The sequence below is a fragment of the Sciurus vulgaris genome, assembly GCF_902686455.1.
Source record: "Sciurus vulgaris genome assembly, chromosome: 3".
NCBI lineage: Eukaryota > Metazoa > Chordata > Mammalia > Rodentia > Sciuridae > Sciurus > Sciurus vulgaris.
The window spans coordinates 35,619,427-35,636,259 of record NC_136463.1 but is presented as its reverse complement, the minus strand read 5'-3'; the positions used below and the strand labels follow the sequence as shown (position 1 = coordinate 35,636,259).

The 16,833-nt window shown below is 39.5% G+C and overlaps 2 protein-coding genes across 2 annotated transcripts in view; one reads left to right on the top strand and one right to left on the bottom strand.

Moving 5' to 3' along the window:
* Nucleotides 1-6,526, top strand: part of TUBD1 (tubulin delta 1) — a 32,078-nt gene extending 25,552 nt beyond the window's left edge. Inside the window, exon 9 of the mRNA XM_079131441.1 lies at nucleotides 1,577-6,526. Coding sequence (XP_078987567.1) covers nucleotides 1,577-1,637 — 61 coding nt within the window. The 3' untranslated portion in view covers nucleotides 1,638-6,526. The remainder of the gene's footprint in view (nucleotides 1-1,576) is intronic.
* Nucleotides 6,527-9,306: 2,780 nt separating this feature from the next.
* The window catches only part of VMP1 (vacuole membrane protein 1), a 118,832-nt gene continuing 111,305 nt past the window's right edge, over nucleotides 9,307-16,833 (bottom strand). The window contains exons 11-12 of the mRNA XM_079131443.1: nucleotides 12,479-12,581; nucleotides 9,307-11,455 (exon numbers count right to left, since the gene is read on the bottom strand). Of these exons, the coding sequence (XP_078987569.1) occupies nucleotides 11,312-11,455; nucleotides 12,479-12,581 (247 nt within the window). The 3' untranslated portion in view covers nucleotides 9,307-11,311. The remainder of the gene's footprint in view (nucleotides 11,456-12,478; nucleotides 12,582-16,833) is intronic.

The following is a 16,833-nucleotide window of genomic DNA, read 5'->3' as shown; positions in this document are numbered from 1 at the left end:
TGGATAGTCTTTTATTTATTTTTATTTGGTCCTGAGGATCGAACCCAGTGCCTCACACATGCTAGGCAAGCTCTCTACCACTGAGCTACAGCCCCAGCCCCTGATGAAATAGCTTAAGAGCTTAGAATGAATGAATGAAATTACATACCATGGGGTTGGAGGTGTGGCTCAGTGGTAGAGCATTTGCCTAGCATGTGTGAGGCACTGGGTTCGATTCTCAATAACACATATAAATAAATGAATAAAATAAAAGTCTATCAACATCTAAAAAAAAAATTTAAAAAAAAGAAATTACATATCACTTAGCAAGTAATTCCGTCTTACCAGAATTCCTCTCCTTTGCCAATGATGGATACTTCTGTGACTTTCTTTTTCTATTTGAATTTAATTATTTAGGTGGTGAGTAAACAAAAATTCGAAGATTCTATTATATGATCCAAAAAGGTAGCCATTAACCACATGTGGTTAGTGCTGTAAATATAAAATATACATTGGACTTCAAAGACAGTATGAATGAAAGGATGGAAAATATTAATTTTTAAAAATTTTTTCTAATTGTCAATGGACCTTTATTTTACTTATGTAAGTGCTGAGAATCGAACCTAGTGCCTCACACGTTAGGCAAGTGCTCTACCACTGAGCTACAACTCCAGTCCTGAAAATATTAATATTTTAAATCAATTATTTGAAACTTGATATATTAGGTTAAATTAATTATTCAAATTAATTTGTTTCTTTTCACTTTTCAGATTGCATCTGCTAAAATTTTTTAAATTAGATATATGGCTTACAGGATTTATCTGTGGGACAGGGCTGTTATAGACATTTCAGGAGCAAAGTCCTAGAATTGTAGGACTGGACTTGAACAAAGCTTGTCCTTATTAGGTGAGAGGGCATGGGAATATGATAGTAAGAAGCATGACATAAGTCAAAAGATGGGAGTTTCCTTTTTGAAAAACAGAGGACTTTGCTGAAGTTCGACTCATGAGATCAGTATGCAAGAGGCAGGATGTGAGTTTAATTCAACAAACATCCATTGAACACCTGCAAGGAAAGACATTGTGCTAAGATAGGGTGACACAGAAGTTAAACCCAGCTCCTCTGTTCAGGGAGGTCACTGCTTGGTATGCTTTTTGCTGCCAAGCATATGCCAGGCTATGTTAGAGACGCCATGTTTACTAAACTAGTGTCCAAAACTTTAGAAGAGCTGCCAAACTATAGGCACACAGCGAAGCCTGTTAAAACTCAGGTTATTAGCAACAGATTGCACCGTCATTGGATGAAATTTAGGGACCTGAAAACATATTTTAAAATATTTTATATCTGATGCCTGATATAATTAAAAGCCACTTAAGACAATGTATTAAAAGAATGAAGAATGGTTGTTTCTTGCCAGTTCTTGACTGAAACCTAACTCCTTGTCCTGGAATTCAAACCTTCTAAAGTTTGGCCACTCCTCCATCTCCTTCTGTTCTCCTTTATGTATGTGACAGTAATGGAGGCATAAAGAAATGGTTGCTTAAATGTCATTATGAAAACCCATGGATTTATCTAGATGATGTTTAATTTCTTTTAGGAAAAACTGGGAGAGAACAGTATTTCATTGCCCTGAAGATGAAGATGGCTGGCCTCAGTGATTCCCACTGGTTCCTGCTTTGCCCTCTAAGGTTTCCCAAGAACAAGAATGAGGCGGGTCACAGCATTTTTTACCAGGATATATACCAGCTGGGGCTGTAACTCAGTGGTATAGTACTTGCCTAGCATGTGTGAGTCCCTGGGTTCAATCCTTCACATGGTGAAAACAGTAACAAAAAAATCCACTAGTTTTCACAGTCATTTCTTATGAGGAATGGATTTCTCAAGGGGAGTTCCTTCTTCTTCTTCTTCTTCTTTTTTTTTTTTTTTTTTTTTTTTTTTTTTTTGTTTGATACTTAGGATTGACCCAGGGGTGCTTTAACCCTGAGCTATATCCCCAGGGCTTTTTATTTGTTTAAATCTTGACAGGGTCTTGCAAAGTTGCTGAGGCTGGTCTTGAACTTGGGATCCTCCTGCCTCAGCCTCCCAGCTCACTGAGACTACATGTGACCAGCACTTTGTGCACTTTTAAATTTTTTGGTACTGAGGATTGAACCCAGGGATACTTTACCACTGAGCTACATCCACAGGTGTGTGCTTCCCTGACTCAGCACATCCCCAGGTTGGCCCCAAACACTTGGACTCAAGATTGCCTGGACAACTGGTGTGTGACATTGCACTTAACTAAAATGATTTTTTTAAGGCTGTTAACACCCGCCTGGAAACAGTTTGAAGAACAGAGGCATAAATCTAGTGAGTCAGGAGGTAGTCACAAGGGGTGAAAGGAGTTAAGAAACATTTGTTATAAACTATCAGATTAGCAAGATGCAGGAACTACTGGATGTCCTGGGTTCATCCAGGAAGCAGAGGAAGGGAGAAATTAAAGACTAACTTTGGGATCTTACTGTGAACACTACCCACTCCAGGGAAGACCAGTAAATATTACACACACACACACCCAAAAAAAAAAATCTAGAAGTGGTCAAAAAGAAGTGCCTGAAACAGGAAAACTTGTATATGAAAGAACTTCTCACTTCCTCCTGCAGAGACCAGGGATATCTTTTATGCTCCAATGCATTCTTTGCATTTGAAGACGAAAATGTAGACCATGTGAAAAATTCTTTTATCTCTACATTTTTCTAAAAGCAGTTACTCAGCTTCCCCCTTTTTCTTTCTGAAATTGTGCAAAGCACTCTTGTTCACATCTTCTACCAGTCATCAAAATGTGCCTGATTCCAGGAGAGCCAGGAACAGTGACATCCTAATCCTTCAAGGCTTTGAAAACTATGTGCCCACCTGACTGTGGAATACCTGTGTTTTCTACATCTCTCCTCCAACCCAGGATTATTACACAAGTCTGTCCTGCTGAACCCTGATGCTCCTGCAGAGTGGTGTAATTATGGTCCTGTGTTGTTTATTCTGAGCGCCTATCCAGCCAACTTCAATAAGCAATAATTCATTTACTGAAACATATAAACAACCCCAGCACCAAAGCAGCCAAATGGAAAGCTGCCCTGACCACATGCTCTAGAAGGTGCAATGAAGTTGTGATTCTGCCATTTGGCTTGGCAAAGGCAGTTGGGAAGATGCCCTCCCTCTGAATTTGGAACACTCATGACATCTGGGCTCTAGGTAGCTGCACTGCTGTCTAGGCTAGCACTGCTGGAATCCTGGACTCCAGTGGAAGAAACACAGGAAACCACAGTGCCAAACTTTTTTCCATATAAAGACAATCTATCCAGGAATTACCATCTTCCCAGTGTCACAGGGAGGAGTAGCTGGTTAAGCCAGCAGGATACAACCAGGGGATGGAATTTTAAGTTTCCTGTGACTCCAAGGTCTAGTCACAGTGTTGTCTTTTCAACAGTAGTGCTACATAACAAGTTAAGATTTAGTTGGTCATTTATGAGGAAGTACAGAGGACATACTACTGTAGAGGATTCTCTGACAAAATCCAGCTTATTTGATCAGAAGATACAGGGTAGTCTGTGGAGCGAACATTCACTAGGAGAAGTTGAGAAACCTGAGATACAGACCCATTTATTATATGCTCTACTGTTTTACCTGTGGTTTTTCTCTCTTTTTTTCTTTGTGGCGGGGGAAGGTACTGGGGATTGAATTCAGGGGCATTTGACCACTAGGTCACATCCCCAGCTCTATTTTGTTTTTTTATTTAGAGACAGGGTCTCACTGAATTGCATTGCTGAGGCTAGCTTTGAATTCAAGATCCTCATCTCAGCCTCCCTGAGCCGCTGGGATTATAGGTGTGTGCCTTTAGGGTAGACAGGTACTTTTAAGGAAAATAAACAGGGAGTTAGAGCAAAGACTAACAGAGGATTAGGTAGAAAGATGAATTTTAGTTGCCTCTTCTACTCATCTTACTCATAGCTCCCCTATTCTTTCCTGGTTTTCCCCAGTAAGAATACCTTTCCTCTTCCTACCCCTATCCTGTCAATTCAAATGCTGACTTGTCCGGAAACTTTTTTCTGATCCTCCCTGGCCAGCAGTTCTCTTCCTTTTTTCATTTCCTTTCTTATGGCATTTGCCTCATTCTGTATCATGGAATCTACACACATGCATAATACTCTTTAAGACTGTAGCCTGCCGCCGCCTCCTCTCCTCCTCTCTCTCCTTCCTGACATAAACTGAGCAGCTTTCCTTTAGCTAGTGAGATGAGACCCTGTCTCAAAATAAAAAGCAAAAAGGGCTGAGGATGTAGTTCATGGTCAAGAGCCCTTGTTTTCAATTACCAGTACCAAAACAAACAAACAAAACCCTATAAAACTCATGAGTTAAGAGATTATATATCAATAGATAAGTCTCTGTCATTATACCAGGAGAGATTTAAAGAGTGAATATATATATATTTTTTAATGTGGCTAATACCACTACTGGATTTAATGATTTCAAAGAACTGTTATGAATATAAACAAACAAAAAACAGGTTTGGTCCCCTGTGTGGGGGCGGCCTGTATAAATAGAAATTGCTCTGTAATCACAGTTATAGCAAACAGCAGTACTCTGGGAACCCGCCCACACAGGAAGGTGAGGAATAAAACTGGCTTTTCTAACTCTGTGATATAGGAAAGCACAAAGCTACACAACTTTTCAAGTTGTGCCCTTGATTTTGTTGTCTTCCTTTCTCCATCAGCAACTTCATGATCACAAGATGAAACCAATATGCTGAAGCTTGGACTTTTGAACTGATTTCTACAGAACCGTGGTTAACAGCCACGATGCCAAGGTCTAGGCTAGTCTACTTCCTTGTCCCCATTCTCCCCACCCCCAAATTACTGAACCTCCCTGCCTTCAAGTCCTCATGGGGTTGCTGTAAGGATTAAATAGCTAAGTACAATACAGAGGAAATAACATTGAAAACAGCGCCTGGTACGAAGTAAGCAATCAGTATCAAAGTTCCAGTAATCCACAGCTTCCTGGTACAGGGCACATCAGAGGTTCCTGGGAGCTGATCTTTGCTACTGGGCAGTGTACAAAGAAAATACCACGGCAGGACGAGGTTGGTGCAATGGTTGGAGTGGAGCAGAGGTGTCTGAAGGGGCTTTATTTAAGAGGGTGGTCCAACAATGTGAGGTCAGGCAGGAAAGTGGCTTCTGTGAGGTTTAGCAGTCCTCCCCAAGTGTGTGACTACAGGAGGAGCACTAAAGAGTGAAAGGCAGTGTTAGGAGTGCAGCCCCGTGGTTAGAGCTCCTGTCAAGCATGCACCAGACCCTGGATTGCAGCCCCAGTTCCACCCTACCCACCCTGCCCCCCAAAAAGAAACAGGCAGAGGAAGCCCTCTTCTCTTTACTCCTGGACTTTTAACTATAAGTTAAACTTATAAATAAGTTATATTTAGAAACTTATAAGTAAGTTAAACTTAAAAATAAGTTGAGAAAAACATGAGCCAGGCTTCACGCTGCTGCCAGGAGGAGTGAACCTGATTTGCTGTGTGTGTCCAATACAATACGGTGAGGAGCCAAAGGCAAGCAACAATGATCCAACAGCCGCTCCCCACCTTCAAGGAAAGGCGGGACCATCCCTTTTCTAAAATCCCTAACTGCTTCATTCCCTGCAACCCCCCCCCCCCCCGCCCCCATTGGAAACAGACTAGAACAGAATTAATGCTGTCTGCCTGGGTCAGTTAAGAGGCCAGAAGGAAAAAGCTGCTCATTTGGTCCCCAAAGGGGACACATAGCAACAAAAGGAAATGCCACAGTTGGGATTAGATGGGGGGAGGGAAAAGTGTCCGCAAAGGCTTCATCGCATGTTCTTCAAAGGGCTTTATCAAAGGAACACGGGAACACTCAAAAGCAGAGGGCTGTGAGGTTAGCTTAGGTAGGTAGCTCCAGGATCCAAGATGCCCAGGATAGGCCACAGCCTTCCCCTAAGAATTCTGGAATGTAGTTTCCAATGCAAATAAAGACTGAACTGTAGAACCAGTGCTGGAATGTGTTCAAGTACTTCCTTTATGTCCTTTGAGTCACTTGGAAATGGTTAACAAACAGGTTGGACACCTGGGCTCATTACCAGGAAGGGGATTTCCACATAAACCCTGTACTGAAAATCCTCTTCCCTTCCCAGGGCAATTCAGTTCCACACTCTAGATTGAAGTGTGCCCTAAAGACTCCAAATTTCCTAAATCTGACTCCAGTCTTTCTAAGTTAGAGCAGCAACTGCTGCTGACACAAAGAAACAAGGAGCCAGGCAACTTTGTGTTTTTGAGAGTTTATTTCAAATTAGGAGGAACAGATGTCCAACATTTCAAAAAGCCACACATTTGTGGATTTGGCTGACAAACCTTCAAAGCTGCATTTCATTTCTGTTCCCATAGAGTCAGCCAGCCACTTGCAACTGACTCATTCTCTCTGGGCCACAGTTTGGGCCAGCCTCCTGACTATAGAATTAGAATTCCAGAAATCAAATGAATCCAGGATGTTTTGGTGGAAAGCAGGGGCCATCTAAAACAATTCCTTCCCCCTCTTTTAATTTTGTATTATCAACACCCACACAGCAAACTGTACAAGGCTAGTGGGTCAAAGTATGAACGAACAGTTGGCACCTGCCTATCCCAGCACCATGCAATTTTAAAGGCAATGAGCAAGCAGTTGCTTACAGCAGGTTTGTGCAAAATCCCCGGAGTACTGGTTAATATGCAAATACATGTAGGTTATTTGCTGCAATTCAAGGCCTCACCTCCAAGGCAAACACATTACCTCAGGGAAACTCGGCCTTGTTGAGGAAGGCCCAAGCCCATCTACTAGCCACAAATGACTCTTCAATTGCTTGCAGTTTAAAGTACATATGTGCATTCTTTTATTGTCTGAGAATAAAGAACACTTCAGATGCAATGGTTTTGTGTAGTATGTCATTTATATTTTGGAGAATATCAGAGAAGCTCTGATCAACATTAGAGATGGAATGTTAGTTTTTTTAAAATTGCTATGAAGCTGGGTGTGGTAACGCATACCTGTAATCTCAGCAACTCAGGAGGTTGAGCCAGGAAGATTACAGTTTTGAGGCTGGCGTGGGTAACCTTGGGGAGACCCTGTCTCAAAATAAAAAGACTGGGTTTGTAGCTTAGTTAGAGCTCCCCTGCACCACAAACAGAACAAAAACCCACCCTATTTACCCAGCAAGCCCTACTGGATCTTCTAGACTGAGCTTTTCCTAATGGATTAAAAGTCAATATTTTCTTTCCCCATTCTTTTACAGTACTTGCTAAATTGACGTTGTTGGCCTTAAACTTTTGTTTTCTTTTGGTTCCAGGGATTGAACACAGGGGTGCTCATCCCTTGAGCCACATCCTCAGTCATTGGCCCTTTTTATTTTGAGACCAGAGTCTCCAAAAACTGCTTAGGGCCTCACCAAGTTACTGAGGTTGGCTTTGAACATATGATTCTCCTGCCTCAGTCTATGGAGTCACTGGGATTGCAGGTGTGTGCCGCCAGTCCAGAGAACTTTTTTGTTCATACTGGCAATTGAACCCAAGGCTCCTTCCCACACTTACAGGGCTTCATGCATGCTAGGCAAGCTCTACCACCGAGCTACATCCCCAGCCCTCCTCAGTTCTTATTTTAAAAATTTTGAGACAGGGTCTTGCTAAGTTACTGATGGTCTCACTAAATTGCTGATGTTTGTCTCAAACTTGAGATCCTCCTTGGCTTAGCCTCCCCAGTTGCTGGGATTAGAGGCATGTGCCACTGTGCACAGCCTATCATTTCTTCTTTAAACAGGGAAAAATATTTCTCTCTTGGAGATGGGGTCTCGCTATATTGTCCAGGCTTATTTTTAACTCCTGGCTCAAGCTGTTTTCCCACCCCTGCCTCCTCAGTAGCTGGGATTATAGATGTGCCACTGTATATAATTTTTTTTTTTTTTTTTTTTTTTTTGGTACTAGGTACTAGGGATTGAACCCAGGGCATTTTACCATTGAGCTACGTCCCTATACCTTTTGAGACAGGGCCTTGCTCAACTGCTGATGCTGGGATTACAGGAGTGTACCACCATGCCCAAGTCACTTTAAAAATTTTAATTGAGAGATAATTATACATATGTATGGGGTAGTTTGATATTTCTAAGTATTAACATTCTCGTGTGTGTGTGGTACTGGTGATTGAACCCTGGGCCCATGTATGCTATACAAACACTACTACTGAGCCAGCTCTAACATTTTTATAAGGAAAATTAGAAAATATCAACAACTGAAGATGGAAAAGTTTAAAACATTTTTAATTATTTCATACTAAATTTTGTGTATTTTTTAAAATAATTTTTTAATTGTCAACAGGCCTTTATTTAATTTATTTATTTATTTACATGTGGTGCCGAGAATTGAACCCAGTGCCTCACACATGCTGGCCAAGGGCTCTCCCACTGAGCCACAACCCCAGCTCCTGTATCTGTGTTTTGTACATTCTTAAGTAGGCTATCTGGGGCTTTCTTATTTTGGTACTGGGTATAAAATGTAGGGCTTCCAGCATGCTAGCTAAGGGTTTTATCACTGAGCTACATCCATAGCACTTTTTAGAATTATTTTGAGACACAGTATCCCTAAATTGGTCCAGGCTGGCCTTGAACTTTGTGATGGATCCTCCTGCCTCAGCCCCCTGAGTAGCTGGGATTTCAGGTGTGTACCAACATGCCAAGTCAAAGTAAAAACATCTTTTTGTTCCAAACTCCACAATCCACATTATGCACACACATGCTCAGACTACAGAAAGCTATGGAAAACCAGACATCGTGTCCATGTCTACATTAGCAATTATGTGCACAAACTGCTGCTGTACTGAACTGCTAGACAAGTCACTGAGCTGGGACATGATAAAACACTGTAGATGGGTAAGGCACAAAGTGAGACATAAAAGAAAGAAGGAATCAATTCCTCAACCCTCTTTTATTTACAGTAATATCAAACCATCCACTTGCATATTTTCTGGTCTCCTACCAGCTGAAATTAGGTAGGCATATCTTTTGGATCATGTGGTTGTATCCATGTCAGTGGATAGAAGAAAAGGAACAAACCAATCCTGGAACAGAAGGGTATCACTGCTCCAGCTGGAATGCAGCAGGAACATCTGGGTGTATCACACCTGAACACTTAAAAGGAAAGAAGGAAAGCTGCTCTTCATTTGTTTTCAAAGCAAATTCATTTGAAACAGTGAATAAGTGGTCATCATAAATTGAATAATTAGTCTTTTAGACTTTTAGCCTAGGAAACAAATTCCCCCCCCCCCCGCCCCAGTACACTACCAGGAAACAAACTTATCAAAAAACTCAGGAGATTTAGTACAGACATTATAATTCCTATTTGCTTTCCTCTTTCCTTTCTTTAGACAAACACCAAATAAAATGTAGGTGAAGGAGATGAAACATAACAGGAAACTGACTTAGCAACCCCAACTTTAGCTAACCTAAAGAATCTTAAAAAAAAAAAACTTTGGTTAATATGAATCTAGAAGTATTTGGGCACTGCTAGATCAAGTAAGGGTCAAACTGCTATCAAATTGCTGAAAAACAAAACAATAAAAGTTGTTAAGAATAACCTTTTCAAAACCCACAGACAGGTTACTTCATCCTTTATTTATTTAGCTGTGGTCCTGAAGACTATCCCAATTTCCCACAGAATCTTCTCTCAATACTACTGCAATATCATGGTATAAAGGAACTCAAAAGTGCCATTAGACATAAGGACCAGTTTTTGAAAACCATGATGCTGAGTAATGTTTGAATGAGAATATGTGATATGGATGGTCAGATGAAAGATACCAAAATGTCAGACAGCCCATCGACTGGTGTTGCCATGAGATTCAACAGTCAACATCAGTCTGATAAGCTACCCGACAAGATGGTACAGCCATGGAGATGTCACGACGGTAGGCAAAACAAGCAGACATTCAGGTGGGATTTGAAAAAGCAAATCAAGCATTTCTGGCTTGCTGGGATTTAACCCCATTTCTATTCTATTTTGACACAATATTAGTACCCATTTTCCTAAAGAAAAAAAAAAAAAAAAAAAAAACACAAAAACTGTTTATTTTCTTCCTAAGCAAAACAAACAAGTTCAATCGGAAACATTCCCAAAGAAAATCACATTAAGAATAAAATACAGAAAGGAAACTGGGTTACACATAAAAAGTAAATTTCTGTCTGTTAAAACCACAGTACATGGTTGTTAAAATGAACAGATATGAAAAACTGGGTTAAATAAAAAAGAACTTCTTTCTGCTTTTTTTTGGTGCTGCTGAAGATGGAACCCAAGCTCTTGCACATGGCAGGCATGTTTCCCCAGCCCTCTCCAGGATCCCTTGATTTACGTATTATCACCTCTCCTGTCTTGTTTTCACAAAGCAAGAAATCCCCAGACTGGGGCAATCACAGAGGTGCCATTTGGCAGAGTGTAGTGGCTGATTTCAGCATAACAAAAGATACCATGGTGGTGGCTCTTTCATGCAAATAAATGAATGCTATGAAATTCTGATTGTGGTGGATTTGGCAAAGCCGTCAGTTGGAAGAAACTAAAAGGAAGTAAAAAAAAAAAATTAAAACGCTCAAAAAAAATGGACACAATTTTGGAATGATCAAAGATGTCTTTATAAAGTTTTTCCATGACTTCATTCTAAATATACAGAATAAAAAATGGTGTCAGCTCATTCATGAGACACCAACCAGATTTTCCTTATACTGTCTCAAAATTTAAAGATCAATTTCCCCAGGGGTGTGCAATGCATCATAAAATGGCCTTTTTGAGGGTGGGAGAGGAAGGTTTGGGCAGGATGGCATATTAAATTGTACCATGATAGACATGCAAGACTGTTATCCAATCTATATAATTTATATACATTTTGATGACTTAGAAAAACAAAGCAATCATTTCTGACAAGCCTACAAAGCTTGACATATTTAACATACTTAGGAACTTTTTGTGTGGCAGGAATACTCTAACTTTACCATGTGGGCCTTTTTAAAGTAACAAATAGGCCAATTTCATTAGGTTTGCGGCTGAACATCACATTCCACCTGAATAAAAGAACAATGTGGACTGGATTGAGGGTGGATACCTTAACGCATAAAGGAAAAGTTATGTTAGTGCAAAATATGGACTAAATTGCTTTCAGGAAAAAAGTTTTTAAAATTGATATAGGTTGGAAAAGGGACATTCCCTTCCTGGTTTAGAGTCCTCCCAATTTAAAGCAGAACCCATCCATTCTAATTTCTGCAGTTAAAAACTTTTCTCTGCTTATTTAGTTTTCTCCTCTGAGTTCAACCGCTGTTGGATTCGCTTGGCATAACTTTGTGCCATGGAGTTAATGATAGACAGGATAAAGTAACACACCATCACCACGACCAACTTCTCGAACATCCAGGACAACCAGTTTTCTCCCTGCAGGAAGAAATGCAGAACGATTCACATGACAAAGGCTTCATTTGTTCAACAGTAAAAAGGGGATCATCTACCTGGTTTTAAGCCAAATGATGAGAATTTTAAGCTTATAACTTACAAAGCCTAAATATTTAAAATGAAAAGTCTGTGTCTCCAGCTACCCTGAAATCTACATTCTAGCCAGGCCTTTTTATACTTAGCCACCGAGATTTCACTTTGTTGGATGTGAAGTCGATGTTGATTTATATAGTTTAAGATGATCTTTTTACTCTGAAGGAAGAACAGACTTTGGTTGAATTCTATCCCTAAAGCTGCCATGCAGACACTCACTGAGTACTGTCGAGATTGTTAAAAAGAGTTTTGTTCTGGGATTGGGAGCTGTGTTTAAGATAAAAGTTTAAGTCATGCTTGAACAACTGAGGGCAGCAAGGGGCCACATGAAAAGTATAAGGCAATTTACAAAAACAAGTGCGCTTCCTTGCAATTTCCCATTTCAGGTTATTGCTTACTCATCCTCTTCTAGTCATTTCCCCTTGCTTCAGAACTATTTACAGAAAAGGCAGGCTTAGTTTAAGTTACTGTCTTCAAGTTCAGCTATGTTAAAAACCTTTGTCTACTTAAAAAAATCATATTCTCATGACTGAAATGAAAAACAGCAGGTAGATACTCACGTTACCTCACTTAAGTCTAACACTTTGTTATGCTTTAAATTTTAACTTTTTAATCCAGTAGGGAGGTATATCTAATACATCTAAGATCAAGGCAACAACTCATTCTACATAACTGAACCATTACTTTCCATTAACCCTACCCTTGTTTTTGGAAGATGCCCAAGAAATAGTTGCACTTTTTTGTCTGATTTAAAACAAAGAAGATTTCTCAGGAGAAAGTTCACGATACTTCAACTTCTGTTCAGAAAACTGGCAAGCAAACCTCACTCTGCCTAAAAATGTGAGTGAGAGCTGTGAATCTAATTTCAGCCTGTAACTGCTCAAGGGAGAAAAACCTCAAATAATGTCTCACCTGTGGTGTGCCCATTTCGCTTTTGTGGTGAAGCTTCTGCCGCTGAGCTTCCAGGTATTCCTGGAATGGCTTCTGCAGAGACGGACCTATGCCGGGGACAGCACTGGAAGCAGGGTACAGAAGCCCAAGGCAAAGATACATTTGGGAAGAAAAGCAGAGAGACGTTAAAGAAATTCCACTTACCGCCTGGACTCAAAAAGCAGGGATAAAAAGAGGAACAAAATACAACAATCAATTGCCGAAATCCTGTGAACTCTTTTTAGTGGTAAAAATTCTTCCTTCAAACAAATCCTTAAGGTAGAAAGATTTCTTATTAACATGACTTGGAGAAACTAAGAGTTAGTGCTCATGGTGAGAACAGCTCAGCTGATACTGAACACTGGTGTGGTACAAAGAATAAAATGAATGACTTCTCAGAAGTCCTACATTTATCACCACCAGTTCCTGTAAGAACTGGTTTGAACCGATTAATAAGGAAATGACTTATGCTTGTGTCATCCCCAGTTAAAAAAGAAACTGCCCGCCCTCTCTCTGACTTGTCCCATCTTCTCAGAGGGGGGCGGTACTTTCTCAATCTAAGTCCTTATTAGGACAATCCGTGCGTCATCCTTATCCAAAAAGAATGCATTAGCAAATTTGGGAGGCACCTCCCCCAGTCAGAAGTCAGTGATTAACAAAGGAACAAAGAAGGAACTATGAACCTTGAATCATTTCGTGGTTTATGGTGAACGGATTGCACAGAAACTCCTGTACATTACTAAACAACTTGTTCTGAGATGACTGGGATAGCAATCTCTGATAAGGCTCTGTACTCACAGCTCCCTCTCACCCAGAATATGCGGAGGCAGTGCTGTTAAACCGGTTTGGCAACTGCAGCTACCAAGCTCCCGTTTTAGACATGCTCACAAGCATTTTTAAAATGGTAACTTGGGGCAACTTAGAAAATCAAACATCATTATCTTCTGTACCCTTTATTTTTCTCATATGTCACACTATAGCTAAAAAACAAATAAGCCCAATCTCTTTTCTAGGACTAGAAAGGGTATTCTGATATATACTTGAAATAGTGCATAACAGTCTCCCCAAAAGTATACTGATTCACATTAACTTCATCTCTTTTCTAGAAAGATACAGTTGCTGCTTTTTTTTTTTTTTTTTAATAAAAAGAAGGAACAGAAGAAAAAAAAACCTTTTTTTTCCTTTCTGCAATTGTATTTACTAGACGCTAACAAATTCTTCACTTCTGGTTATATTTTTCTTTGACCCTATTATTTCCATCACTGAACCCTCAAAGGAGTCCCTGTTTTGAGTCCATGTAATGGAAAAAATAAAAAACAAAGTGTAAGAAATAGTCTATACCCATAAGGAACTTAAAATTACTATGAAAATTCAAAATCCTCTCACACTCCTCTCTCACACCACACACACACACACCAAACCCAAATGAACTGATCCACAAACAAAAGATTTACAATACTAAATATGTGGTACAGAAGTTATATGCTAAAGAACTGGAAGGAGAGAACAGTAAAGGATGAGTGGTCCAAAAGGTCCTTTAATGAGTACTGAAGGATGTGTGGAAAAGGACTAAACAGACATTTATAGTAAAGGTGAAGGAAGCGCTGATTAAGTCAGAAGATCAATAATCAATTATCAAAGATGGACAGGGTGGTGAAGTCTCCATCTCTATCTTGGTCTCTAAGTGACCTCTAAATGGCATTATGATCTCAAGGTAGGCCAGAAGAGCTGTGTTGTTTATCAGCAATGTTTCTAACTACGAAAGGCAAGGACAGGACAAATCTGTTTTACAAGAAAGATTTAACTTTTACAAGTAACATTTCCTTATAGTTGGGTTGCAAATAGTTCAAACATTTATACAAGAAATAAACCAGATGACTAAAACAAACAAAATCCCAGCAAAATACATGCATAACAAGATTGGTTTTAAAAACAGCAGATGTATAAGAACTATTCTTTTCATAAGTTAATTCATTCACCTTAACACTAATATGTCATCATTTTAAACTACCAAGGAGGACTGTGGTTGTAGCTATGTGGCAAAGCACTCGCCTAGCTTGTATGAGGCACTGGGTTCAATCCTCATCAGCACCACACAAAATTAAGTAAATAAATAAAATAAAGGTATTGTGTCCATCTACAACTAAAAATATATTTAAAAATAAACTACCAAGGATAGTCATATTTAAGCCATTAAGACAAAGTAAAAATTAAGATCTCAATGTTAGAAAGATTCTAATTTTTGAGGGTAGATACTAGGGATTGAACTCAGGGGCACTCGACCACTGAGCCACATCCCCAGTCCTATTTTGTATTTTTTATTTAGAGACAGAGTCTCACTAAGTTGCTTAGTACCTCCCTTTTGCTGAGACTGGCTTTAAACTCTTGACCCTCCTGCCTCAGCTTCCCAAAATGCTGGGATTACAGGTATGTGTGAGCATGCCTGGCAAGAATCTAATTTAAAAAAAAAAAATTTTTTTGTTTTAGTTGAAGGTGGACACAATACCTTGATTTTATTTTTATGTGGTGCTGAGGATCAAACCCAGGGCCTCACCCATGCTAGGGGAGTGCTCTACTACTGAGCCACAACCCCAGCCCAAGATTCTAATTTTTTTTGTTGTTGTTGTTGTTGAGGTCAGTGAAGGACTGGATTTCCTTGAAAAATTTTTGAGAGACAAATGATCTGCCATTTTAAGTCCATTGTAAGTGTGAGAGATACACTTGAGCTGACAAGAGTGCATGATTTGCAAGTTTCAAATAATTATTTTGGGGCTAATACTGAGATACATTTACCAAAGTGCTATTTATTATATGCTTTGAGATGTTTTGGTAGTGTAGGGGAACTATGCAGATTTCCATAAGAGACCAGGAAACCAGTAGAAAATAAATAAATTTTAGTTGAGAGTAGTGACATATTACTGTAATCCCAGCTGAGATGGGAGGATCACAAGTTTGAGGCCAGCCTGGGCAACATAAAGAGACGCTGTTTCAAAAATAAAAAACAGCTGGGTGTGGTGGTGCATGTCTGTAATCCCAGCGACTCAGGAGGCTGAGGCAGGAACATCTCAAATTTGAGATCAGCTTCAGAAAATTTAGCGAGACCTTGCCTCAAAATGAAAAATGAAAAGGACTGGGGATATGGTTCATTTGTTAATTACCTCTGAGTTTAATCCTTGATACCAAAACCAAAAACAAACAAACAAACAAAAAACCCAGTTTTTTTGTGTTGTATGTGTGGTACTGGGATTGAACCCAGGAGCACTTAACCACTGAGCCACATCCCCTGCACTTTTTTGTACTTTATTTAGAGACAGGGTCTCACTGAGTTGCTTAAGGCCTTGCTAAATTGCAGAGGCTGGTTTTGAAATCGAGCTCCTCCTGCTCAGCCTCTTGAGCTGCTGGGATTATAGGCGTGCACCACCCCGACTGGCAAAAAACCCCAGTCTTAGCAACATATTAACTAAGACTATCATGAACAAACAAATGATCTGAATTAATCTGAAAGTTAACACATTTGGAATTTAGGTCTTAAGTGCTATAAAGCCAATTATTGTCAGTCTCCCAATCTTCTATTAGATGTTAATCAAAACTTTAGTTCTCATTTCTCCATCTCTAAAGACAATGGTGTAGGTTACTGAGGTCTCAGTTTATATGCAAAGATTTTATACTAGAGATTTTTTTAAATAATCATTAAAGCTATTTTAATAATGGAGCTGATAAAAATTAAAATTACAGCTGTCACTCTTAATATGCATATAATGTGATTAAAACCAGTTTGTGAGCTCATCCCTCAAACCATTTTCAAGCAGCAGTCCAGAAGCAAGAGCCCATTCTGACACTGAAGACTAACTTAAAGTATATACATTGGGGCAGGGTTGGGACACACCTGCATCATAGTTCTTTGGTTTTTTACAGTTGCTTTAGGAAATAACCTAAATGTCATGCTCCAAAAGCCATTCAAATCATACCAGCTTTGTGCATTTGGCTAAGAACTCTCATCTCTCCCTTAGTGAGTGAGTAAAGTCCTCTACCAGCAATTAGGCTCTGATTAAGTTCAAAGAATTATAGCTTTGTGATATAGGAAACATGAAGGTGGAGAACAAACTCAGGAAGAACTATTTTGCAGTCTGCAACTGAACTAAAATATACATAAAAGAGTCTTGTAAATAGCCACTTACTCTAGGTGAGACTGTTTTAAAATAAATAAAAAGGAAAAAGGAAAAAAAAATCAATCTCATCTAATTTTCCTTGTTGTAGACCTTCAACTTGGTGGGTAAAAAATCTTTGTGGGTAGTAGTTCACATCTTGGTATTTTTATTATTGGCACAAACCAGAAG